This window comes from Martes martes (assembly GCF_963455335.1).
Source record: "Martes martes genome assembly, chromosome: 14".
Lineage (NCBI taxonomy): Eukaryota > Metazoa > Chordata > Mammalia > Carnivora > Mustelidae > Martes > Martes martes.
Window position 1 is genome coordinate 42,312,426 of NC_137902.1, and position 17,648 is coordinate 42,330,073.

Genomic DNA, 17,648 nt, shown 5'->3' on the forward strand with positions numbered 1-17,648 from the left:
CACCCGTGTATTAGTCGTTCAGATTCAGTAGTTATTCTTAACCAAATGTTTCTCATCCGCATGCTTTCTGTTCCACATCCTTTAAAGCTAGAGAATTGTTGACGTTATTTCAGTAGTATTTTAGTATATATTTACAAGAGACCTGGACTCTTAAAAAACATAAGCATTATTTTCTTATTGCTTAGTATAGTTAACTCCTTTATATCAAGTGTTTGCAGACTTTCAACTTGAAACAGTGAATGCTCTGTGGTTCCAGGACGGTTTTCCTCCAGGGCCCAAAGGAGTTCAAGTCTAGATTTTTGGTTTGGCCTTTAGTTGACATTTTTAGGTGATCGCTACGATGTAATTGTATACAAAATGTTCCAGCTTTGTTGGTGTATGTGTAAATGTAGGTGTGTGGATCAAGGCTTTATATTCTTGGAGGAATGAAATGACTTTATTCTGTTCTTAGAGCTGCCAGATATACTTAGTTTTGTTTAGGCTGTATGCAGCGGGAAAGAATGATTCTTTAGTGTAAATCTAGAGTAGATGGGAAATAGATCTCAGGAAAAGGTTTTCTGTCATATTAAAAGGTCTTCACACTATTTTCTCTTAATGGAGAGCTGTATGATGACCAAATAGTTACTTTGTCAAATTAGAATTGGTTTCTAACCAAAAATGAGAGGAAAATCCTCTACTGGATATATATAAAACTAAGTTTATAGTGATGTAAGTTTCAAGAATTTAAGTTAGTAGAGGAAAATGTGTTTAAAATATAGACCAAAACGTATTCAAAAGTAGAAGACAAATGTCTTTCCAGTTGCTGTATTTTAAATTTCAAGATACAAAGATTTTCTTTTCAAATTCTAGACATTTCTTTATTTCTAGATATATTTGATATATCGATATTTAAACTTTAGAAGGTTAAAGTGTAAGAAATGGATAAGAATTGATAGTGTTTAAAAAGGACTGTAATTTGCTTTAAAAACGTTTTATTCCTGATTTCTGTCCTAAGTTTTTTTTCTCATAGTAGTTATTATGTAGGCACATCAGATGAGTGCATTTATCTTTTATAAAGCAGAGAGGAAAATAAAGTTAGATGTTTCTTTTGCTTCGTTTAATAATCAGAGCAGTCTAGTATGCTGGAGTTCACCAGCTTCAGGAAAACGTAACTCAGCAAAGGAGCACAGCACTATAGGGACAAAGAAGATAGAATAAGTATGGTTTCTTGTGCGTAGGAAGATGACCAACTAGGGAATATTTGTCAAGTCACAGTTCAACTGACATTAGACCAAGAATCAGAACCTTTAAGATTGTTTTAAAAGCTATAGGTTCTGGGGTGCCTCGGTGGCTCAGTGGGTTAAGCCTCTGCTTTCGGCTCAGGTCATGGTCTCAGGGTTCTGGGATCAAGCCCCACATTAGGCTCTCCGCTCGGCAGGGAGCCTGCTTCTCCCCCTGCCTGCCTCTCTGCCTACTTGTGATCTTTCTCTCTGTCAAATAAATAAAATCTTAAAAAAAAAAAAAAGGCTGTAGAGTCTAATACGTGAGAAAATAGTACCATTTTTCTGACTTTTTCCCCTTCAGTTGAATAAATGCTCTGAAGTTTCAAAGACCTAATTTAGTCAATTATTTGATATTTCTGAGATCCTGAAAAAAATCAACATTTTGTGTTTAAGAATTTATATTAGGAGTAATAACCTATTCAGATTATTTTTGTAAAGGTAACTTGTATTTATAAGGATAGTGCATAAATTCATTTGAAACCTAAAAAAATTGATGTTCTGCTCTTAAGTTGGTTTTGGGGATAAGTTGGTTATTAGTTTTTATACTTGCTTACTTTGTAAGTAGTTTGTGAATATGTACTCACTGAAATAAGGAAATTGAGATCTGGAAATCTGTAGAATAAAAAATGAACCCCTTTCTTTATGCGCCCTCCCCATATGTATTTAACCATTTTTACAGGTTTGTATCTTAAGTTTTGAAAAGCCCCATGGGGAGAATCCCTGGTTCTTATTTTTATATTCAGTGTTAACATTTGTTAGGTATTTGGTGATTATATATATTCTTACTTTTTTTTTTTCCACAGAGAATATGAAACAGGTGTCAAAATGACATCCAGATTTGGGAAAACATACAGTAGGAAAGGAGGAAATGGCAGTTCAAAATTTGATGAAGTCTTTTCCAACAAACGGACCACCCTTAGCACAAAATGGGGAGAGACCACATTTATGGCTAAATTAGGGCAGAAGAGGCCCAATTTAAAACCAGATATCCAAGAAATTCCGAAGAAACCCAAAGTGGAAGAAGAAAATACTGGAGATCCTTTTGGATTTGATAGTGATGATGAGTCTCTACCAGTTTCTTCAAAGAATTTAGCCCAGGGTAAGGGTTCCACTTATTCAGAATCTAGTGAAGCTGCTCAGCTGGAAGAGGTCACTTCTGTACTTGAAGCTAATAGCAAAATTAGTCATGCAGTGGGTGAAGACAGTGTTGTATCTGATAAATGCTTACATTTGGAAGAAACTTTGGTTGGGAAAGAAAAGAGCACAAACCGAATCTTAGAAGATGATGCAAGCAAAAGTAGCTGTGCTAAATTAATGACTTCAGGTAAGTTTTGAATTTCTTTATTCTGAGCCAGAAGAGCTTTGTGTAAAGCACTTAGTTAAATGCTTTGAATTCTAAAATACTATGCTTCTTGTGTTTTCTTTGTGCATTTGTGGTTAATGGGGACTATAGGTAATTTTGTAGAAGAGACTTAAGAACTTTAAAGAAACCAGTTGGGCGTTGAAGTTTTACTTAAGCAACTTGGATATTAATGTTTCCAGGCTGTTACTCATGGTGCATTTTGGGAACAGTTTTTCTTAACATCCGTAACTCCCATTTCCAGCAAGAAACATCTCTTTTTGTTGGGTTAGCATCACACAGTATCTCATTTCTTTTACTGTGGAGGATTTGTATTGTTACTGATAATGGAAATTGGATGAGCATTTACACTGAGGATTAAGTTTAGGAGTGTTAGGCTTTCCTTCAAAACTAGTTTAGAAAGGTTAAGGAGGTATTGTGGAAACATTGAAGAATTGAACTTCATTGCAATTTGAGATTTGTTTGGAGTCTGGTTAGCAACTTGTATTAATAGATTTTAATCCACAAAACCAGTTGTATTTTTAAGGTGTTAATTTGTAAATCTGGCATCTAGTATTCATTCAGAAAACAATATATTTTGTCCTTTTTACCCCTAGTCCTTTTGTAAAATATTAGAGATTTAGAGTAAGTGGTAAAAGTACAATTAATTAAAAGACCAAAGAACTGAGATTGGAGGTAGCAGGAGAGAGCATGCTTGCTTTATTAGCAATAGGAAAAGGATGGATGGCACTGTAGTTGAAAATAGACCTTACATTTCAACTTCTGGCAAAGTTTGGGGATACAAAAGATTATACAGATCTCATACTTTGAAAGGAAGTAAAGATAAAACTTTTCCTAGTACTGAATTCTTAAGAGTTTGTCCTTGAGGCTTAATATAAGTGCCTCAGAACAGTATAATAAAAGACTTTGCCTTGCATAGTTTTACTAAAAATGCTGAACATTTTTCATTCTTTTTTTCCACCCTTGGATGAGAGAACGAGCCAGCTGTTATTGTCATTCCCTTGATTCTCCCGGTTAATTCTGATTTGGCTGTCCTTAGGCTTTGCCCACATTTTCTTCTGAAGCATCGTTTAAAACTTAAGGTTGGGATAAACTTTCATTAAAAAAACAGCTTAAAAACTGTTTCTCAGGTCAGCTCCTAAAAACATAATCATAGGACTGTTAAACCAAAATAAACTAACTCAGGTCTACTTACTTCATAGATGAGGCTCGATCAGAGAGATCAATTGACTATCCAAGGTTGGGTAGTGGCACAACTGGAGTGAGATTCGCTTATCGATTTTTAACACGTTGAGCACATACTGTGTGCCCTCCACTGTGGCTGTGGGAGTGCTGTTCCACTTCAGTTATCCATTGTTCTTACTGCTGTGTCTTGTCCTCTGATAGTTCATCCACCGTGTGGGTCACATAGCCTGGAGGAAGGAAGATGAGGCTGAGGAAGTGACAAAACTGGTCAAGGAAGGCAGACACAGCTTTCCCAGGTGCTGTCTTTTTGAGAGCAGGGCGTCACTGTCAGGGAGAGGATAACGGCAGGATGAATGTTTAGGTAGAGGGACAATACGAACTTAGAAATTAAATGTACACAGATGGCAGTTGCTTATATAGTTTTGCTGATGTTAGGTCTGTGTATCTGTCCATACCACCATATGAAGTTGTTAGGTGGGAACTGGAAACAGTTTTCTGTAGAAATGAGATATTAGCTTCCCAGTCTGATACAGCTAAATTGTAGTCCTGCTGCTGATACTGTGGACTGACTGGAAGCCCAGACAACATTATAATGGTTTCATGAGGAGAAAATGTGTACTAAAATACAGATAAATAGATGTTTAAGAACATCTTGTCCCTCTTCCTTCTTCACGAGGTATTCTTAGTGGAAAGGGCATGGGGTAGCTCTATGAATATTTTTTTTCCCTCTCTTTTCCTTTGACCACTCAGAGCTGCCGCAACCCTGGCAGCCCCCTGTAGGGTTAGAAGGGAACTTTGAAGGAATGCTTTTAGTTCTTACGGTAGTCTTATTCTAAGTTCTTAAAAACCATTTATAGGTTTGTATGTTTATAAGTTGATTATAGTTTTGGAAATACTTGTGTACATTATGACCTTCCTTTTCTTTGCTCCTACCCTCTAACATTTGGGCATTTCCCTGTTTCTAGACTCTACTCTTACTGTGTCTGTCAGATTGTTATTGTCTTTACTGTCCTTGAACAAGCCTTTGGTTTTATTTGAAGTTTAGAAACCCAAACTTAAATTATTGATAAAGGGAGTCTTTATAAATCTAAAGTGGTTCCTAGCCTTTTTTGAATTAAAGATCCTTGAGAATGGTAAAATTTTGGACTCAAGATAAAACTGTGCATGTAATGTCTCAGAACTCCCTTGCAGGTCATTTTATTCAAGAGCCTTTGAGAAATTTTGTGATAAAGTTTGTTCAAAGCATACTAGCTAAATTCCTTCCCATGGAATTCAGACCATTTTCACTGTAGAATTATATCACATTGGTGAAAAGGGTTCAGATTTACCGTATCATTTCTCTTAGCATTGAGTTTAAGGTGCATATATTTCTCTGTAGGGGAATATGTGGTTAATTTTTTAGCTACTGGTAAAATTTTTTCATATATATATTATGATATTTCATACCAGGGAGTACTTTTAAAAACTGTGGCTTATTTGGAGAGGAAATGCAGAATGAGGTCATGATGAAATGTATTATTGTTGCCGTTTCCCAAATAGAGGTTTGATGGGAAAGACAACTAGAAGCAAGATTACAGACTGAATGAGAACTGCAAGGAATGGTTGAGTTGCTCAAATGTCCTAACTTTTCTTTTTCTTTTTTTTTTTTTCCAAAAAGATTTTATTTATTTATTTAACATAGACAGAGAGGGAACACAAGCAGGGGGAGTGGGAAAGGGAGAAGCAGGCTCCCTGCTGAGCAGGGAGTCTGACGTGGGACTCGATCCGAGGACCCCAGGATCATGACTTGAGCTAAAGGCAAATGCCCAACGATGGAGGCACTCAGGTGCCCAGTGTCCTAACTTTTCATTTAAAAACAGAAAACTTGAGGGCATCTGGGTGGCTCAATAGGTTAAGGTTCTGCCTTTGGCCCAGGTAATGATCTCAGGATCCTGAGATGGAGCCCCAGGTTGGGCTCGGTGTTCAGTGGGGAGTCTGCTTCTCCCTCTTCCTCTGTCTCTCCATGCCCCATTTGCTCCACACTCAATCTACTTTCCATCCTCTATTCCCTGGTTTATTTTAAAGATTTATATATTTATTTGGGAGAGGGGGTGGGAAGGGTGATAGGGAGAGAAGCAGACTCCCTGCTGAGCACGGAGTCTGATGTGGGGTTTGATTCATGACACTGAGATAACCTGAGCTGAAATCAAGTCAGACACTTTTTTTTTTTTTTAAGATTTTATTTATTTATTTGACAGAGATCACAAGTAGGCAGAGAGGCAGGCACAGAGAAGAGGAAGCAGGCTCCTCACAGAGCAGAGAGCCCAATGTGGGGCTCAATCCCAGGACCCTGGGGTCATGACCTGAGCCAAAGGCAGAGGCTTTAACCCTCTGAGCCGCCCAGGCGCCCCCAGGAGTCAGACACTTAACCTACTGAACTATCTAGGCCTTCCTTCCTGGATTATTATTTTTATTTTTGTTATTTTTTAAAGATTTTACTTATTAGGGAGAGAGAGTGAGCACCCACCCACCAAAGGGAGAGAAGAGAAGCCCCTGCTGAGCAGGGAGCCTGACCTGGGCCTCCATTTCAGGACCCTGAGATCATGACCCAAGCCAAAGGCAGATGCTTAACTAGCTGAGCCACCCAGGCACCCCTCCCTGGATTATTATTTTTATTTTATTTTATTTTTTAAAAGATTTTATTTATTTATTTGACAGACAGAAATCACAAGTAGGCAGAGAGGCAGGCAGAGAGAGGGGGGGGAAGCAGGCTCCCTGCTGAGCAGAGAGCTGGATGCGGGGCTCCCTGAGACCCTGAAACCGTTACCGGAGCTGAAGGCAGAGGCCCAACCCTCTGAGCCACCTAGGTGCCCCTCCCTGGATTATTTCAATGCAGATTCAGGACTTGTGTTTTATACGCAAATACTTAAGTTGTGATTGCTATTAAAGTGAGTTTTCAAACAGGTGTGCTGCTTAAAAAAGGCCCTTAGCAGGACCTAAAGGTTTGCCCTTATAATTATGAGGTAGTGGAATGTTCTTTAAAGTGTGGAATCCAGGGCTGTGTGTGTTAGGGTCACAAGAAGGCTTCTCTTGCCTTTTGTAGGAGGCTGTTTCCATTTTCCATCTTTGTGCTTTCTGCTACAGGTTTTTAATCAGGACTCTAGAATAAAGTATGCAAAGACTTATATTTCTACTTGGCACACTTTCCTTGCCAGCCAGCTGGGATTCAGTCTACACATCCTGCCAAATATTGAGATAACTACTGCATAGGCTCTTAATTTGCATGACTGGTTTCGTAGCCAATACATTTTTTTTTTCTATTTGCTTAAAGCTGTACTGAGTGTTTGTATGTTAGATGGATGTTATTGTCAGGAATTTAAGAACTTTGATTTGGAACTGAAGATGATTTTTAGAAAGGAATGCATTATTCTATTCCTGAAAGCTTAAAGTAGGCCAGGAACTCGTGAAGTGAGATGAGATTTTCATCTGCTTATTGGATAAAGTATAGGTGTCTAATGAGGATTATTAAAGAATTCTGAAAGTATAGTATCACAAACAGTTCCTAGCTTTTGTTTAGGTACTGAATATATTTGTTTAGAATATATTTAAGTCGTACCTAAAATTCTGTTTTTCAAATATTTTATTTATTCCTTTGAGAGAGAGAGCACAAGCAGGGTGGGAGAAGGACAAGAAGCAGACTCTGCTGAGCTGAGAGCCTGACATGGGGCTCAGTCCCAGGACCTGGAAATCATGACCCAAGCCAAAGGTAGATGTTTAACCATCTGAGCCACCCAGGTGCACCTAAAATTCTTTTAAGAGAAGTAGATAAGAGACCTATTATTTATTTAGCTCCTACTTTATTTTGAGCCCTTTATATATCAGTTGACCCTTAATCACAACTATGTAAGCCAGGCTTTATTTCCATTTTATAGAGGGTAAAGCACAGTTCAGTGAATAATTTGAGTTCCTAGTAGAAGATCTGAACGACATCCACAGTGTTCTTTTCATGAATGAACATAATTTTATCATATTTAAAGATTTATATTTAAAATATGTCAGCGTGCATGCCTGAAACAAATAATACTTTATATGTTAATAAAAATAAATAAATAAAATAACATGTCACTGGGGTGCCTAGGTGGCTCTCAGTGAGGTGACTCCTGATTTTGGCTCAGAGCAAGCCCTGCATTGGACTCCTCAACGGGGAGTCTGCTGAAGATTCTCTCTCTCCCTCTTCCCCTGCCTCCTAATTTGTGCACTTTCTCTCTCTCTCCCGAATAAATAAATCTTTAAAAAAAATAATAGTGTCATTGTACAGTCCTTTTTTTTTTTTTTTTTTTAAATTTATTTGACAGAGATCACAAGTAGTTAGACAGGCAGGCAGAGAGAGAGGGGGGGAAACAGGCTCCCCACTGAGCAGAGAGCCCGATGCGGGGCTCGATCCCAGGACCCTGAGATCATGACCTGAGCCGAAGGCAGAGGCTTAACCCACTGAGCCACTCAGGCACCCTGTACAGTCATTTTTATCTTGATGTTGGAAATAACTGATGGGAACATATTGTGGATTGTCTTGTCGCTATTTAAATAATTTTAATAAGAATTATGGCCTAAGTAATTATAATACTTAGTGAATAGAACTGACCTTATTTTTATAAGTAATAAGTATCTTCTATTTTTAATTTTTTTGTTATATACAAAAGGAAATTCAGTATGCAAATTCTGAAAGACTGTAGTTTTGCTTATTTTGTTCTAAAGTAGAATTTTATTTTTAAGATTTTATTTATTTATTTGAGAGAGAGAGAATGAGAGACCGAGAGCATGAGAGGGAAGAGGTCAGAGGGAGACACAGACTGAGCAGGGAGCCCGATGCGGGACTCTGTCCTGGGACTCCAGCATCATAACCTGAGTCAAAGGCAGTTGCTTAACCAACTGAGTCACTCAGGTGCCCCGTTTTTTTTGTTGTTTGTTTGTATGTTTGTTTGTTTATAGTTTATTAACTTTTATAGTAATCTCTATACCCAGCATGGGGCTTGAACTCACAACCCCGAGATTAAGAGTGGCATGCTCTTCCGACTGAGCCAGCTAGGTGCTCCAGAACTTTAATTTCTTGTAAAATATTTTCTTAGTAAAAGGAGAATTATTTTCAGGGGCTGAGCAAATAACAAAAGTGCAGTTGACCACTAACAAGTTTCTTCTTGGATCCAGGTTGAATACCAGCCGTGGGAGGGTAGTCCATAGAAACTATAAGCATAATCTCTGCCCTCTGGGAATGGAACTCTTGATTGCCACTGATAATAATAAGTAACTGCTTTTAAAACAATGACCAACACATTTATATAATACTTGATGCTTTTCAGAGATTTTTCCATATGCCATATTTTTAGAATTTAGAGCCAGACGATACATATATTTTTCTGGTCCAATCTCTGACTCCAGGAAGCAGTCCACAACTTTTCGAGAGCCCTGATGGTAGAGGAGGATAAATTTGTTCATAGGAAGGTCTGGGGGGAATGCCTGCCTTCCAACCATTCAGCTATTTTAGTGTCCTCTATGCTGAGTGCTCATTTATGCCAACGAACAAGATCTTGTCTTACTCACATTCTAGTGGGCAAGGCAGTAGATTGAAGACAGAATAAGAAGTGTGCTGGAAATTACAGAAAGATAGAAGGATCTGAGATGCTTGGTTGGCTGAGCCAGAAGAACCATGTGACTCTGGATCTTGGAGAACTGAGTTCATGTGCCATATTGGGTGTAGAGATTACTTAAACTTTTTTTTTTTTTAAGATTTTATTTATTTGAGAGAGAGAGAGAGAGCATGAGAGAGGAGAAGGTCAGGTGGAGAAGCAGACTCTCCAGGGAGCTGGGAGCCCCATGCAGGACTCGATCCCAGGACTCCGGGATCATGACCTGAGCCGAAGGCAGTCGGTTAACCAACTGAGTCACCCAGGCACCCCTATTTTTTATTCATTTGAAAAAGATTTTATTTATTCATTTGAAATGGAGATAGCATGAGCAGGGGGAGAGGCAGAGGGAGAGGGAGAAGCTGGCTCCCTGCCAGGGACCCTGGTGTAGGGTTCCATCCCACGACCTTGAGAGAATGACCTGAGCCGAAGGCAGCTGCTCAACCATCTGATCCACCCAGTGCCCCAATAAATAAACTTTAAAAGTGGAAAGAAAAATATAGGGTCCTGTGAAATTGTATAATAGCCTATTTACTGGTCTGAGTGAGGGGTAGGGGCAAGGCTAACATTTAACTTGAGACCTTCTGCTGTACTGAGCAAGGATAAAAGTGACAGCTTAGTAGCATGGGCAGTAAGGAAGAACGAGACATTAAAAATGATTCTCAGTATTTAATGTGAGCACCTGAGCAAATGGTAAGGGACCTTTTTTTTTTTTTTAAGATTTATTTATTTATCAGAGCGAGAGAGCGAGAGCGAGCACAGGCAGACAGAGTGGCAGGCAGAGACAGAGAGAGAAGCAGGCTCCCCGCCGAGCAAGGAGCCCAATGTGGGACTCGATCCCAGGATGCCGGGATCATGACCGGAGCGGAAGGCAGCTGCTTAACTGAGCCACCCAGGCGTCCCGGTAAGGGACATTTTGAAGGCAAGTTCTTCAGTTCAGGTTTATGCACATTGAATTTGAGGTATTTGTGAGGAATAGGATATGCTAGTATGGAACTTAGATAAATCTTGGTTGGAGATAATACATTTGAGATTCAGCATATAAATGTTATTTGAGGTGGCGCCTGCGTGGCTTAGTCAGTTAAAGGTCTGACTCTTCCTGTCAGCTCAGGTCTTGATTTCAAGGTCATGAGTTCAAGCCTCGTGTTGGGCTTCCTGCTTGTGTGTGGAGCCTACTTAAAGTAAATAGTGAATGAATGAATGTTACTTGAAATTACAGGATTACATGAAGTCATTGAGAATGTAAGAGGAAAAAGCACTGTGCTTTGAAGAACTTGTAATACTTGATGGAGAGAAGAAAAACTAGATAAGGAAATTGAATAAGAGCAAAGCATCAGTAGGCACATTGAGTCAGTGCTATTTTATAGAAGCCAGCAAAAAGGTGTTCATGAAGGATCAACTGAATTGGAATGTTATCAGGACCACAAAGCTGGCCTTGGAGTATGCAGCTTGGGTTGAAAGTCTGAGTAGTGAGTACATAGTTAGGGTATGGGGGTAGCAAGAATGTACATGACTTGTTAAAGATGTTAGATGGGGAGAAGAGAGGTTTTGAAAGCTATGAGGTGATGAGGGGTTCTGCAAGGTTTGATTGCATGGAAGAGCCTTAGAACATAGGCTTCAAAAGCACAGGAGGGGAGAGTGGTCTTGGGAGAAGGATACTGCGTTTTCTGGATAGGAGGAAAGATGGTTGAGAATGTGAGCTTCCTGAGAGGTGGAAGATAAGGTGGCTTATGGAGAAAAGCATTTTTTCCCCCATGAAATGATAGAAGAGGTTATCTCTGGAAGTGGGAAAGAAGAGCAAGGAAATGCAGGGGCTGGAGTGAAGGAAGGAACAAAGGGTTTAAATTGATGTTGCAGAAAATGGAAGGAAGAAGCTGTGTAGAGACTATTTCTGGATATTAATGAGACCTTAGTGAAGATAATATCATTAGAAACTCACGGTTTCTAACTTACCTCATTATGTTTGTGCCCCTCCTCCCACCTTTAGCCATGTACAGAATGTAGAATATTGGAAAGGAAAATTAGATTATCCTGGATTGTCATTTTTGTCTAACAAGATGTGGTGTGAACAGAAAAAGAAGGAAGAATTTAGGGTATTGTCCAGAAAGTGATTGAAATGATGGACTGTAGAATTTAAAATGTTTAGGATCTGGACAAGGCTGGTGGATAGGAGAAAGGAGGGAACACAGGGGTCAGTATACTAAGAGTCTTATTGAATAGAAGTCAAGAATGGGGTTACTGGAACAGGTTGGATGGTTGGTAGGCTGTGATTGAGAGGTGAAGCCACTTTGAATAGAAGTGGCTTCACCTCTCAGTCACAACCTGCCACCACAAAGATACCCAAAACTATCCAATCTGATTATAATATTTAAGAGGTGAAGCTTTCTGGGACATGACAAGTTGCTTCATGAAGCTGAGAATTGGTGTCTGTGCTGGAACGTAGAAGACTAAGGATGGGAGAAGCTTAAAGAACTGTGAGGTCAGGAGATTGGGATTTGGTGGAATTCAGCATGATAGCAAGACTGGCATGAGAGGTAGGTTATAAATCCTGTGTAAAACCCTTAAATGAAGAATAAGAGGTGGTTAGATGACAAGTAAGAGGAAGATTAGAGGGTAACTAGCTAAGTGGCACAAGCCTCAAAAGAATGGGCTTTTATAAGAGGGTAGAATAATAATAGTTTTATAAACAGGCTCTGGGGAGCTAGCATACCAGTGACCCCAAAGCATCCTACTCTCAGATACTTAAAGGGGCTGCAGAAGAACAGGCATGTGTAGTCAGGGTTCAGCTAGGGCACGGAATCGGTTGAGGGAATGAATCCCCAGGTATATGTGAGTGTTCTGATCACCAAAGCCTGCATGCTTTAGACATAAGGGTTTGGGTGGTGGTGGTGCTCATTTTTGGATTATGAGATTGGAAAGAAGTACAGATACATTTTGAGTATTAACATTCAGGAGAAGGTAGATCACAAAATGTGTTTACGTTTTGGATCATGATGCAGAGAAAGAGGTGAGAAGCATACTTTAGAACCAAATTTTCCTATAGCAGTTTTTGAACCATATATATGTAAAAGATTTACTGAGAGAGAGAGGACAGAGTGTGTACTTGTGTGCACATGGTGGGAAGGGACAAAGGGAAAGAATCTTCAAGCTGACTCCCTGCTGAGCATGGAGCCTAACTCAGCTGCAGCCCAGGACCCATGATACCATGACCAGAGCCAAAACCAAGAGCTGGATTCTTAACTCACTGAGCCTCCCAGGCAGCCCTCCCCATATATTTTTTTAAGTTCTAGTCTTGATTTATCAGTCAAGGTTCCCACTGGAAATAGGTCGCATGTCCTATTTAGGCTAACATCAGGAAAAGATAAAGGAGCTATTTAGAAAGGTGTGGGGAGAATGTTAGGGAAAGCACAAAAAATGGTGTTGTAGGCTTGGTTAGCTGCAGTGAAGCTATTATCACCCATTTTCACAGGGACGAGAAATCATCTGAGCCTTATAGTGGAAGCCACCTTAAGAGGAACAGTATCCTTATGTTGAGGGGCTTCATAAGCAAAGTGCTGGAGGGGTAATGTACCTGAATCTAAATTTCCTCCTTCCCTCCTTTGTCCTGCTGGGGGTCGTCATGGGTAGAACCCAGTAGAAGAAAAAGGGAACTTTGATACAGGTCAGCCTCCTGAGAGGGCTAAGATCAGGGTGGAGAATGGATCTGGAAGAACAAGTGGAAAATACTTGATGTAATATCTTAAAACAAAACTGCTAAGTTCTGTGGAAATACATACATTTGTGTAATTATTACCAAGATACAGAATATTTCTGTTATCTTGAAAGTTCCTTCATGCTCCTTTTTGGTTAGTTCCTTCTCTTACTTCCAGCCCCTGGCATTCACTGATCTGTTTTCTGTCTCTGTGGTTTTTATCTTTTTCAGAATGTCCTATACATGGGATCATGTGGTATATAGCCTTATCAGTCTGGTGTTTTTGAGTTAGCATAATGCTTTTAAAGACTGTTCCATGTAACAGTAGTTCATTCCTTTGTAATTGCTGAGTAGTATTCTGTTATATATGTACTGTAATTCATTCATTAGTTGGAGGACATTTAGATTGTTTTCAGTTTGGGGCAATTATGAGTGAAGCTGCTATAAACTGTCACATTTAGGTTTTTGTTAGACATATGTCCTCATTTCTCTTGGGTAAGTACCTAGGAGGGGATCGCTGGTCATGAAAACATTGATCATAAATTTAAATGGTTGCAAAGGCTATAATTTCCTATAAAATAATATAATTTTAAAATAAAACTAACGTTCAGTGTATCAGTGATTTTTTAACCTTTTTATTGTAAAGTAAAACACAGATACAGAAAACCACACAATGTAATGTATAACAATATGCTTAGTTTAATGAATTATGAGAGCGACACCCTTATGACCAACACCCACATTAAGAAATAAAATTTTGGCAACCACTCTAGAATCTCTTCCATCTGTCCCTTCCTTCAGCCCCAGAATAACTGCTCTCTTGCCTTTTATTATAAGATTACCTTTGTTACTTGCAATGCTGTAATTATTTACTGTTTACTTTTATATATTAAAAAATAATAAAAGAACAAGTTCTTTTTTAACAGCCAGATGATTTACAGTACTCCTTTTTCTTTTTGAAATGATATTTCTATACCACCTCCCCTTCAGAATTTTATCCTAATGAACATACTTATGCTTAGTCTTTTAATGGTCATCCTTTTCATAATTCTTTGTACAAAAATGTATATCTACTTAAACTTCTGAGAATTCTCTGTGATTGTCATGCTCTAGGTATTTAAAAATTCTCCGAGATTATTAGCACAATTATTAGTGCGTAATCTATCAAATATGAATGCTATACGTTTTAGGGTTAGGGTTTAAAAGAGAAATACTGCTGCATAGGTTATGTCAGTATCTGTGTGCTGTAAATTCCTTAAATGGGTCATTGTTGATATGAGACTTTTGGGTTGCTTTCTTATTTTTGTTCTCTTTTTAATAACTCTATGACTGTCAACTAGTAACTTACTTATATATGTTATATTTAATTTGCAAAATGGGGTACAGGTTCCCATTTCCTTATATGAAACCTTCGGGGCCAGATTTGCTTGGAATTTAGGATTTTGGAATATAGGAAGTGTATATATTTTACATTAATATTGCCTATCAGAGTCTGAGGCGGCACTCTAATCGAAGACCATGTTTGTTCAGAAAAAGAAAATACATTCTGAAGTATTTGTATTTATTTAAATAGTCTCACTTAGGTGAGGTCAAGTTTTGCTTCAGAATGTATTATGAGAAAACATAGTTTTCAGAGCTTTTTGGGTGTTGTAATTGTGGATAAAGTCTTATGAACTTGTAATAATAGTGCCTACCTCAGATATTTGCTCTTAGTTAAATGAATTAATATGTAGAAAGTATTTAAATGAATTTATATGTAGAAAGTATTTATAACAGAATGAGGCATATACTGAGGGCTTAGTAAGTATAAATATAGTTCAACTTTGTTTTTTCCTCAACTTTATTGAGATATAATTAACATATAACATTGTGTACTTTTTTTTTTTAGGAGAGAGAGGTGGAGCAAGTGTGTGTTTGCGGGGGTGGGGGGGTGGGCAAAGGGAGAGGGAGGGAGGGAGAGAATCCCAAGCAGGGTCCATGCCCAGCATGGAGCTGGATGCAGGGCTCTATCTCAGGACCCTGAGATCATGACCTGAGCCAGAATCAGGAGTCAGACCCTTAAGCAATGGAGCCACCCAGGTGTCCCATGTACTTTTTTTATTTTTTAATTTTTTTTCTTTTATATATATATATATATATATATATTTTTTTTTTTTAATTTTTATTTATTTGACAGGCAGAGATTACAAGTAGGCAGAGAGGCAGACAGAGAGAGAGAGGAGGAAGCAGGCTCCCTGCTGAGCAGAGAGCCCGATGTGGGGCTCGATCCCAGGACCCTGGGATCATGACCTGAGCCGAAGGCAGAGGCTTTAACCCACTGAGCCACCCAGGCGCCCCTATATATATATATATTTTAAAGATTTTATTTATTTATTTGACAGACAGATCACAAGTAGGCAGCGAGGCAGGCAGAGAGAGAAGGGAGGAAGCAGGCTCCCTGCTGAGCAGAAAGCCCGATGTGGGGCTTGATCCCAGGACGTTGGGATCATGACCTGAGCCAAAGGCAGTGGCTTTAACCCACTGAGCCACCCAGGCGCCCCTTTAATATATATTTTTAAAGTAATCTCTGCATCTAACATGGGGCTTGAACTCACAACCCCAAGATCAAGAGTTGCCTGCTCCACTGACAGCCATCCAGGTGCCCCTGTACATTAATTTTTTTTTTTACTTTGATTTTTTTTTTTTAAGATTTTATTCATTCATCTGACAGACAGAGATTACAGGTAGACAGAGAGGCAGGCAGAGAGAGAGGGGGAAGCAGGCTCCCCGCTGAGCAGAGAGCCCGATGCGGGACTCGATCCCAGGACTCTGAGATCATGACCTGAGCCGAAGGCAGCGGCTTAACCCACTGAGCCACCCAGGCGCCCCTTTACTTTGATTTTTAATTGTGAATGAAATAAAATACTTTTTCATAAGTTATTCATTTATATTTTTCTTTAAATTGCTTCTTTATGTCTCTAGCTTCTGTTTTTACTGAGATGTTGGACTTGCTGATGTATAAGAATTTTTATTAAGGAGGTTAAATTAGCCTTTTGCATTTCCCTAATGACTACCAGTGAGCCTTTTTCATGTGCTTATTTGATATCAGAGTAGTTTCTTTGCTGATATCTGTTTATTTTTTGCTGATTTGTAATTGGGTTGTTTATTTTCTCATTGAATTTAAAGAGTTCTTTATATATTTTGGATAAAGATCTTTTGTAGGTATATTTAGTGCAGACATTTTTTCTGGGTCTGTGGCTTGTGTTCGCATTCTCTTACCAGTGTCTTTTGCAGAATAGAAGTTAACTAATTTTAATTAAGTCCCACTTTATCACATACTTCTTTTATTACAAGGGAGTATACTCTTTCCCCTAGGCATTCCCTTTGGACAGTTCTAATTTAACATTAATGTTCTTGCTCTCAGCCCTTAGTTTGTATGAATTGAATGATTTCTACACATTGAATAAGTTTGTTCCCTCTTCTCATGACAACAACCCTGATAATTAAAGGCAGCTTAAAAAAAAAGAAAAAAAAAGGCAGCTTGTATGTAATGGAGGTTCCCCTTTACCCCATAAATTAACTTTTCTAGTTACCTCCCCTGTATTTAATGAATAATGATCTCCAAAGCCTCTTCTCTGTCTGTACAGTCTCCTTAGTCAGAAGTCAAAGGTTTTGTTTAAATCTAGTCCTTAGCATATCACTTGATGCATCTAGCCAAAACATTAGACGTTTAACCTCTTCATCTGGATCTTTTCTGTTAATGTGGATTAAGATGGTTTACCTGCTTTAGTATTGCAGTTTTCAGCGACTACCCCTCTAGGTAGTTTAATGTAATAGAACTGGGCTTTTTATGAGGTCTTTTGGACATTGGCTTAGTTGATAACTCTTGCTGTCACTGGCTTCTCTGAGCCTCTTTTTTCTCACCTGTATAATGATGCGTTTGGTGAAAGTAAAAGGAAATATCTTTACTTTCTTATAAGATGGTGGAAGAAGTATATATGTTGTATATATGTATATATATGTGTATATATATGTTGTTAGTCTATAGCAACTAGCATACAGTTACACAGATGTGTCTGTTATGTAGCTTCAGTAAACAATTCATAGTCAGTCTTGTCTTACTTTTATCCCTACCTTCTCCCTTTTTATAATGGATTATTTTGAAGCAAATTCCCTACATAAATATAATTCTTTAAAAGATAAGGACTCTAGGGATACCTGAGTGGCATAGTTGGTTGGGTATCTGATCTTGGGGTAGTGGGATCCAGCCCTGTGTCTGGTACCATTGTTACTCTTTTTGTGGGGGGCAGGGGAGGGAGAGAGAATTTAAAGCAGTCGACCCAATCAGGACCTTGCGATCATGACGCTTAACTAACTGAGCCATCCAGGCGCCCTGTATTGTTGTTAGTCTTTAAGGTATATAATATGTACCTTTGCCAGTTATTATTATGTTTTAAGCTTTTGAACAGCCTATTTTTAGACAGTATACAACTCAAGAGACTGGAAAGTCT

At 38.7% G+C, this 17,648-nt stretch overlaps 1 protein-coding gene across 2 annotated transcripts in view; it reads left to right on the forward strand.

Annotated features, from left to right (window-relative positions):
* The window catches only part of WAPL (WAPL cohesin release factor), an 84,115-nt gene that overhangs the window by 1,342 nt on the left and 65,125 nt on the right, over positions 1–17,648 (forward strand). For both annotated transcript variants that reach the window (XM_080823586.1, XM_080823587.1), the window contains exon 2: positions 2,066–2,586. In XM_080823586.1, the coding sequence (XP_080679712.1) occupies positions 2,088–2,586 (499 nt within the window). In that variant the 5' untranslated portion in view covers positions 2,066–2,087. The remainder of the gene's footprint in view (positions 1–2,065; positions 2,587–17,648) is intronic.